Source organism: Delphinapterus leucas, chromosome 14 (genome assembly GCF_059928025.1).
Source record: "Delphinapterus leucas isolate spDelLeu-1000000601 "Yukka" chromosome 14, BTC_Dleu_Yukka2, whole genome shotgun sequence".
Classification (NCBI taxonomy): Eukaryota; Metazoa; Chordata; class Mammalia; order Artiodactyla; family Monodontidae; genus Delphinapterus; species Delphinapterus leucas.
The window spans coordinates 24,215,821-24,224,220 of NC_143142.1; the positions used below are offsets into that span (position 1 = coordinate 24,215,821).

General features: G+C 54.5%; 1 protein-coding gene across 9 annotated transcripts in view; it reads left to right on the forward strand.

Annotated features, from left to right (window-relative positions):
* DEPDC5 (DEP domain containing 5, GATOR1 subcomplex subunit) overlaps nucleotides 1–6,415 on the forward strand; it is a 92,121-nt gene extending 85,706 nt beyond the window's left edge. For 8 of the 9 annotated variants that reach the window (XM_022550996.3, XM_022551000.3, XM_022550999.3 and 5 more), the window contains 4 exons: nucleotides 599–770; nucleotides 3,545–3,605; nucleotides 5,530–5,612; nucleotides 5,759–6,415. In XM_022550996.3, coding sequence (XP_022406704.1) covers nucleotides 599–770; nucleotides 3,545–3,605; nucleotides 5,530–5,612; nucleotides 5,759–6,051 — 609 coding nt within the window. In that variant the 3' untranslated portion in view covers nucleotides 6,052–6,415. Of the gene's footprint in view, nucleotides 1–598; nucleotides 771–3,544; nucleotides 3,606–4,122; nucleotides 4,491–5,529; nucleotides 5,613–5,758 lie in introns of those variants that run through there. The other variant, XR_016387556.1, reaches the window with a different exon arrangement.
* Nucleotides 6,416–8,400: the final 1,985 nt, after the last annotated feature.

Here is an 8,400-nt window from a genome sequence, read left to right on the forward strand (position 1 = left end):
GAGAAAAGCTAAGAGTGGGGAGGTTTGTCGTTAAGCCCCAGTAACTTTTATTCTCTGTCAATCTTCAGACAGATGGCGTTTGGGAGCTTGCAGAGAGCAGCTCTCATTCTGCGAGGTCAGCACTTGTCACTTTTGGCCAGAGGCCACCATGATCATCTTGCAGCCCGCGTCTTGTCCCTCTCAGCCAGCCTGAGTGGATTGTTTTCCTATTTGATTCTTTGGACTTAGTAAATTTTTGATAAAGGACAAAATTAGAAGGACTTAACCTATATGTTGTGACTTTCCTCCAACATCCTATGGAGCAAGAAGAGGCAGGACATAGCTCTCTCTAGCCTGTTCCTCCCGAAAGAGCCCCTGAAGTTGCAGAAGCTCAGGCTGTGAGGAGCCATGCGCTTACCTCCCGGTCTTCCAAGGATTCACAGGAGGTTCAACTGTGTTTCTTCCTCCCAGGGCGGGTCTGGAGCCGGTGGACATTCATCAGTGAACCTGTGGATCAATACGCAGGCCATCACTCGGGTGGCTTCGCTTCTCAGGAAGTTACTTCTCTTGTCAGAATGAACTTGGAGGTGACGCTGTGTGTTTCTGTGCTTCCCACCAGGTCCAAGGTTGGCATCGCAAGGCCACCTCCTGTGGCTTTTTGTTGGTGCCGGTTTTGGAGGGTCCCTTTGCGCTGCCCAGTTACCTGTACGGCGACCCGCTCCGGGCCCAGCTCTTCATCCCGCTCAACATCAGCTGCCTGCTCAAGGAGGGCAGCGAGCACCTGTTTGACAGTAAGAGACACCCCTCTCCGGAGGGCCTGTTACCCGCGTAGGCCCTTCCGCCAGGGTCGCCTCTCTAGGCGCCTGGAGGCCAGCTTTTTTTTTTTTTTTTTTTTTTCAATTTGGTAAAATGGAGGCCAGCTTTTCACGGGCCAGTGAAAAGAAGGAGGCTTGTAGACAGGGAGCTAGAGGTTTTGTTTGTTTTTTATAAATTTATTTATTTATTGGCCGCGTGGGGTCTTCGTTGCTGCGCGCGGGCTTTCTCCAGTTGTGGCGAGCGGGGGCTACTCTTCGTTGCAGTGTGCGGGCTTCTCATTGCGGTGGCCCCTCCTTGTTGCGGAGCACAGGCTCTAGGCACGCAGGCTGCAGTAGTTGTGTCACTCAGACTCAGTAGTTGTTGCTCGTGGGCTCCAGAGTGCGGGCTTAGTATTCGTGGCACACAGGCCTAGTTTCTCCGTGGCATGTGGGATCCTCCTGGACCAGGGCTTGAACCCGTGTTCCATGCACTGGAAGGCGGATTCCCAACCACTGCTCCACCAGGGAAGTGCTGGGGCCAGAGTTTTAATCCTGATTCTTTACTTAGTGGCTGAGCAACCCTGGGCAAGTCACTTAATGTCTCTGAGCCTCAAATGCCTTATTCCTGAAATGGGGGCGACCAGAGCTGCCTCACTAGCTCAAGAAGACCCTCATAAGGCCTGGAGGGGACGGTGGGTGGGAGAGGGCGCTGTGCTCTGTAAATCTCGAGCAGCACCAGGCTCTTCCCTACACCCTCCTCTCTCTGCTCCAGCCTTACTGGTTTGGGCGGCAGGAATCTGATCCTCACTGGAGGCTTGGATCTGCTGCTCCACGAATAAAGGCCAGAAATGGGAGGCATTGAAAGCAAAAACAGGACACAGCGTGCTGTTGTGCAAAGCTGAGATGCGTCAGCACCTGGAGGACGCGGGACCCCCTCAGAGTGCTTCCCCAGGATGGAGACCATGGGGCCGACCCCACCCGCTGCTCCACCCTCGTCCACCAGACTCTGAGGGCAGGTGTAGACAGATGGAGGGATGAGCTGACTTCACACAGCACGGACTTTTCATCACCAAGCACTCATTTCAATGAGCATGTAATTAGCTCCTACAAAGCACCCCATGAGCTCATGGATGATCTTTTTATAACAAAAAGCTAGAGTCACTGCTGGTGTGTCAGAGCCCTGTAGACTCTCAGGCGTAGAAATTATCAGTGTGGAGAAAAAAACTTTTGAGGCGAAGGAGATGCTTTTTCCTGAGTTCTTATGAGTCTGTGCTGTGTTTGGTGGCAGAGAAACGGCCCCCCCCACCCCCGGGGTGCAAAGAGCTTTTGTTCCAAAGGCCCACCTGTACATTCTTTACATCTTGGAAGACATTTGTGTATAGACACAGTGTTTTAAGTGATAGTTGGGGTTCCAGGTGAGCCCCACGGCCCCTGGAGGCTGAAGATCCTGGGATCTTTAGGGTTTACAAAGCACCCCCCAACCCCCCCCACACACACGTTCTCATTTACCCTCACGGTGTGGCCGAGGGGGGACTGTTTTTTGCCGTCCTGAAATGGCAGGTGATTATGTCTGCATCCGATGACTTTAAGCCAGGCACCGCCTCCTACTGCTGTTTTTAATATGTTGAGGGGAAGGTTAGATCTCCCCCCATACCACCCAAAGACTCTTCTGGGGTTTTCCACCTTCGCTGTAACAGCACAGGGGTGCTCGCAGGGCTGGCACTGGAGGACATTTCTGTGTGAACCGATGGTTTTCCCTGCCAGTCGTAACCCAGTCTTCAAGAACAGCATCCTCTGTTGGTTGCCATGGTTACAGCTGAACGAAAAGAGTCCTAGTTGAAAGGAATAAGGACTTGAATCTAAAAATCAATTTTCTTGCTTCTGTGCCACCTCTCTTCCTGTTATCTCCCATTCTGATAACAGGGAATTCAAGATCTTAAAAATCTGACAAGAATACGCTGTCTGTTTTTATCTGTTAAAGCCAAAGTCTTTTCTCTTTTCTGCTCTTTGGTTACCCAGAATCCTCAAATCTAACCTAGATATAAAATTCCAAATACGGAAAGAGCAACAAAGCCCCTGCAGGCACCCCTGGCCTCTGGGACGAGGTCTCGTGTGGTTGCTGCCCCAGCCCTCCACACCTTGATCCCAAGAGCAGCCCCGGCCTGTTGCCTCTGCTGTGTGACAGCTGCCTCAGCCCTGCCACCTGCTCACCCTGCTCCTGTCCTCACACCAGCCAGGCTGGAGCACGAAGTGGGCGGTGGGGGCGGGCACTCACCTGCTCTGCCCCCTCCCCTCCCCTCCCTTCCCCAGCTGATCACGTTTCCAAAAGTCATTTTATATTGATTTGCTTCAATTTCCCCACCCCTAAAATGGAAGATTGGGATTTTTTTTTTTCTTCTTAGAAGTAAATGACATTCATTTCAAGCTTATCTTTTGGTTGTATTTTAATATCCTGCTCCTTTCCGCTTTTGGCACAGACGGTCATTAGAATGAGTCTTATACCAAGTTCTAATAGCTCGCACTGGTCGCTGAGGACTCATATTCCTCTCCTTTCTAGACCCTGATGAAGCTTGAGGGCTGTCACTATCTTTAGGATATCCCTCCTTGGGGTGGAGGCTGGTCTTTCTGAAAGCAGGTGGTGTGAAAAAGCAGAGCTCAGGCTCAAGGCGGGGAGCATTGCCAAGAGTAGTGAAGGATAACCCAAGGCTGGACCCAGGGAGATTTGCAAATCTTGGAATCACAACTCGGCATTTACTCTTTTTTCCTTTTAGGCTTTGAACCAGAAACATACTGGGACCGAATGCACCTTTTCCAGGAAGCCATTGCACACAGGTTTGTCCCTTAGCAAGAGGGAAGCATGGGGAGGCATCAGTGTTTGTCTCAAATAGCAGTTACCACAGCGAAGCCCAGTTCATTCCCTTTCCGGGGAGATGGACCCAGTCCACCAGTGACAGATTCACTGCTTATCTCTGACTAGTCCCTCTGCCTTGGTTTCAGAGATGAGCACCACCTGTCCAGCTCCTGGAGCTGTAGTTTTTCAGACTTGCTTCCCTCTTCTTCCAGTTTGTAGGAGAGCAGAGAGCTCTCTCCTCAGCCTCCTACAAGACCTGGAGCCAAACTCTCCAGGACATGAAAAACTGTAGAATCTGTCAGGAGCCTCTTGACACATATTGAGAAGACAATGAATGGTTAAAAAGCAATAGATACATTCAGTAGATATTTACTGGTACCTAATATGTATACCAGGGAGAGCCTTTCCTAGGCTTAGCTGTATCCCCCAGGCCGGTCCAGCTGTGTCTCTAGAACATCACTAACTCAGTGTCCGGTTGCTGCCTTGTGTTATTCATAGAAAATCAGAGCCTCCTGTGCCTGCTTCAGTGTCATATCATCTTGTTCAGGCGCCTTCAGCTGTCCCCGCCCCACCTGGCACACCCCCTCCGTGCACAGCCCCCCACCAACCGCAGGATAAAGTCTGGACTCCAGCCTCCCCCACCCAAGCCGGCCCAGGCCTGCCTTAGACCTTACTCAGCCCTTTTCTTCGATGCTTGGTAAAGGCTGTGAAATGAATGCCAGGGGACCTGACTTCCTCTGTCCAGGAGGAGGGGGTGCAATTCGGGGCGGTCAATGAAGAGGTCGGTGGGAAAGGACTTTGATGTGGGAAGCGGACAGGCCTGGTTCACCTCGGCCTCCACCGGCATCTGGCTGAGGAACCGTGAGGTGCTTTGCCTTCGAGTTCTCCCCCTTCACAGGGTTTGTTGGGAGGGTTCCCTGACGTTCCCAACACCTAGTAGGGCCCCAGGAGATGGTAGTTATTATGAGGAAGACGAGTTTGTCAGCAGGTCCTGCTGATCCACGCTGAGTAAATAGAGAGCCTTGATCGGAAAGTAGAGAGGAAGAAGGGCAGACTCCAGAGCCGTTCCTGCATGTGCTAGAACCAGCTGACAGTGATGAGCTGGCAGTGCCCATCAGCTGATCTGTTTATGCATCTGACTTCACATGTTCTTCAGTAAATAATTATCAAGTGCCCGTGTAAAGCCAGCAGCTTCTGTAGAGAATGCAACACAGCACCTCCCTGGAGCTCAGTCCAGGAAGGGAGACAGGGTTTTCCCTGCTATAGTTCTGCCTCATCACAGGCTTCATTACATAAACCCCTCAGACTCAGGGCAGGGGCCATATCTGCCAATGCATCCTTTACAGCACTTAGCAGGTAAAGTGTAATAAATGCACTTTGTGGAAATTAAAAAACCAGGAATAGAACAAGCCATGGTTGAAAAATGGTCCCTCCTGCCTGTTTCCAGAACACAGCGAGGCAGGGCCCCAGCTTTCCTCGCCTTAAGGAAAGGACTCCAGTTATGATATTTCTCAATGCAAAGCCTTTATTGAGAACTACTGTGTGCTTAGTGTGGGAGAACTGAGAGGAAGGGGAGAGGGGCCCGCCTCAGCAGACTTAAGATAAGGGCCTTCCCCGGGGGAGCTGACAGTCTTGGGGGTGGGCGCAGGGGGGAGGGCTGATGCGATGGAGTGGGGGTGGCTGGGTGGAGATGAAGGTCTCAGCACCCAGAGAGGAAAGGGGGCCGGGCTGGTGGGAAGTGGTGAGGAGCAGCCTGAATGTTCCACCTGAAAGAGACTTTCCAGATCCCTTGGCTGTCGGACAGTCGTGTTAGCCTCGCTCCCGCAAGCACGCCTCCCGCCCCCCCCCCCGTGTCCCTGTAGCCCAGGGGGCCCTCATCGGCCTGTCTCCCTGTCCTTCCCTTAGGTTTGGGTTTGTTCAAGATAAATATTCTGCCTCTGCTTTCAACTTCCCTGCTGAGACCAAGCCTCAGTACATCCACGTCACAGGTGAGGCACTCCAGGCGCAGTGTGGACGGGGTGGGGTCTGGGGCGGCCGAGGTAGGACCGGGAGCCCCGGAGGGGGGAGCGGGGGCTGGCCCGGGCACCCTCCCTCCCTCCTTCCCGGAGCTGTGACCTGGCCCCTGTCCCCACAGGCACGGTGTTCCTGCAGCTGCCCTACTCCAAGCGCAAGTTCTCAGGGCAGCCACGGCGGCGCCGCAACTCCACCAGCTCCGCCAGCCAGAGCCTGTTCTGCGAGGAGAGGGTGGGCTACAGCTGGGCCTACAACACCATGCTGACCAAGACCTGGCGCTCCAGCGCCACCGGCGACGAGAGGTTTGCTGACCGGCTGCTGAAGGACTTCACGGACTTCTGCGTCAACCGTGACAACCGGCTGGTGACCTTCTGGACGAGCTGCCTGGAGAAGATGCACGCCAGCGCCCCGTGATGGGCGGGGGGCGAGGGGCCGGGGGATACTGTCCTGCTGCTGATGGTACTCGGTGGGGTCAGGCAGGCTGGGGTGGTGGGGGCTGTGGGTGCTGCTTGGCCCCCGCCAGCCTCTATCCGCTCCAGGAGGAAGACTGCGGAAGCCTCCGGCACCCGGGAGCAGGTGGGAGGGCGCCCCTGTGCACGTCCTCAGCAACAGAGTGGCTCCCGTGAACGTCCTTTCCTCCACCGCCCGCAGGTACTTCCCGCCCAGGAGGAGTGTGCAAAGGATGTAAGATAACTTTGTGAAATAATGTACCATAGGCTCACACCAACTGTATATACCTGTACAGAGCAGTAACAGGAATAAACTGGCCCATGTGGCATCTCTGTCCCCAGCCTGGTACTGGGCAGCAGCAATCCTGTCTTCGGCTGGGCAGTCGTGCCCTGTCGCCGGGGCCCGGGAGGCCGATGAGGTGGCCACAGATGCTGGGGAGGACTCCAGAATTCACTTGGGGGTCTGGCTGTGAGTTTACTGAAAGGTTTCTCTTCACGGGCCCTCGGGCAGGGGAGGAGAGTTCCGGGCAGGCCTCATGAGCAGACAGGACGAGGTGCTGGGATCCCGTGGGCCTGGTTGTGGGAGGCGAGTCTTGCTAAGTAGGTGAGCCTGGCATGACGCACAAATGTCGTGGCATTCCGAAAAAAATCCAAGGAAGCCTCTGTTGACTCTGGCTGAGGTTAGGACCCACTGCTCCATGGGATAAGACTCAGCATGGTCCTCAACCTCAGCCCCGCCCTCACTGGCCAGGGGGTAGAGGGTGGGGGGACCTGACAGCTCCCACCACTTCCCCTCCCGCCACTTCCCCTCCGCCCCGAGTTAATCACAAGCCCTATTGATCTACCACCTCAATGGCCTGCAAGTCCGTACCCCTCTCCCAGGAGCCCTGCAGCCGCTCTCAGCCTGGCCCTCACCTCTTCCTCCTCCTGCATGGCTAGAAGCACCTCCTACCTGGTCTCTGCTTTCCCTCCAGGCCCTTCTCCACTGGCAGTCACCACTCTGATTGTTCCCCCCACCTATTTAGACCTCTTTGGTGACTTGAACTTCAAAACTCTTAGACATAGCTGCACAATCTGGTCCCAGGCTTCCTCTCCAGCCACCAGGAACGTCAGAAACTCTTTATGGGCTCAGACCCTTTGCACACGCTGTTCCATCTGCCTGGAACACTCCTCACTCATCCTGGCCGTCATCCATCTGCCCTCAGCTCAAAGGTCCCTTCTCCAGAGAAGCTCCGTGGGACCCCGTCATGTCTTCCCACGGCACCTTGCCCTCCTCCCACCACACGCGGCATGTGGCAGGGGGCTTGACTATTTTGTTCATCCTTTTTTCCTATATGTTTGGCCTAATGGAAGATGCTGGAGAAGTGGTTGTTGGCCCAGCACATGGGGTGAATGAATGAGCTCTGGGCTCGAGGGCCAGGCACTGGGTGTCCTGTCTGAATCTCTCCCTCACTCCCTGGGCTTCCAGCTTATTTAATGGAGCCTGTTTTCTCCTCTGCAAATGCAGGTGTTGATGCTGCCTGTAGAGATTTTGAAAGAATAGGTCTGTTAACATATGTGAGACCGCACTTGCTGATTCCTGGCATGTAGCAGGTCCTCCATAAAAACCCATTTTCTTTTCCTTTTTCGCCTTCCCTTCCCTCTGCTGAATCTTTGCTCCTTTCTAAGCATCAGTGTCCTTCACTTATAAAATGGAAGGCTGTCTCCCAGGGTGGTTGGAGGATCTAAAGACAGATGTATATGAAAGAGCTGACTTACCAGCAGGCAGTACACAAATGCAGGCTGCCCACCCTCATGTCCCCAGGCCGGGAGTCTTCATGTGCTTCCGAGCCAGCTTCCTGAGTCATTGTGTGGACACGGCAGCCGCTGGCCCATTCAGATCAGGTCACCCACCACCATACCTGTGATCCTTGGTGTCCTGCGTGTAAGGCCAGCAATCGCCCCTGCTTTCTGCCCTCTTCCCTCTTCCAAAGGTGACCCGGGAGAAGGCTCAGAGAATGATTTGGTGGGAGAAGGGGCAGCTGACAAGTTAGAATCCCGAGTCACCCATACTTGGGAGCTGGGCGTGAAACATGTGCCCTCGAACTGCTCCCCCCGCATCCCTCCTCCCGCTGCTCCACACCTCCTTCCACCCACTTGTCCAAGACCGAACCTGGGAGTCAAACTCAGTCCTCCTCCATCAGACTCCCACCTGTCCCTCAGGCCCGCCCACCACCTCCCTCCCTTCCTGCTGCCCAGGTGCGGAGCCCGGCCTTTGGGGAGGGCACGGTTTGATTAGACTCGGAGGACAGGTGCGGATCGCAAGGCCACCACC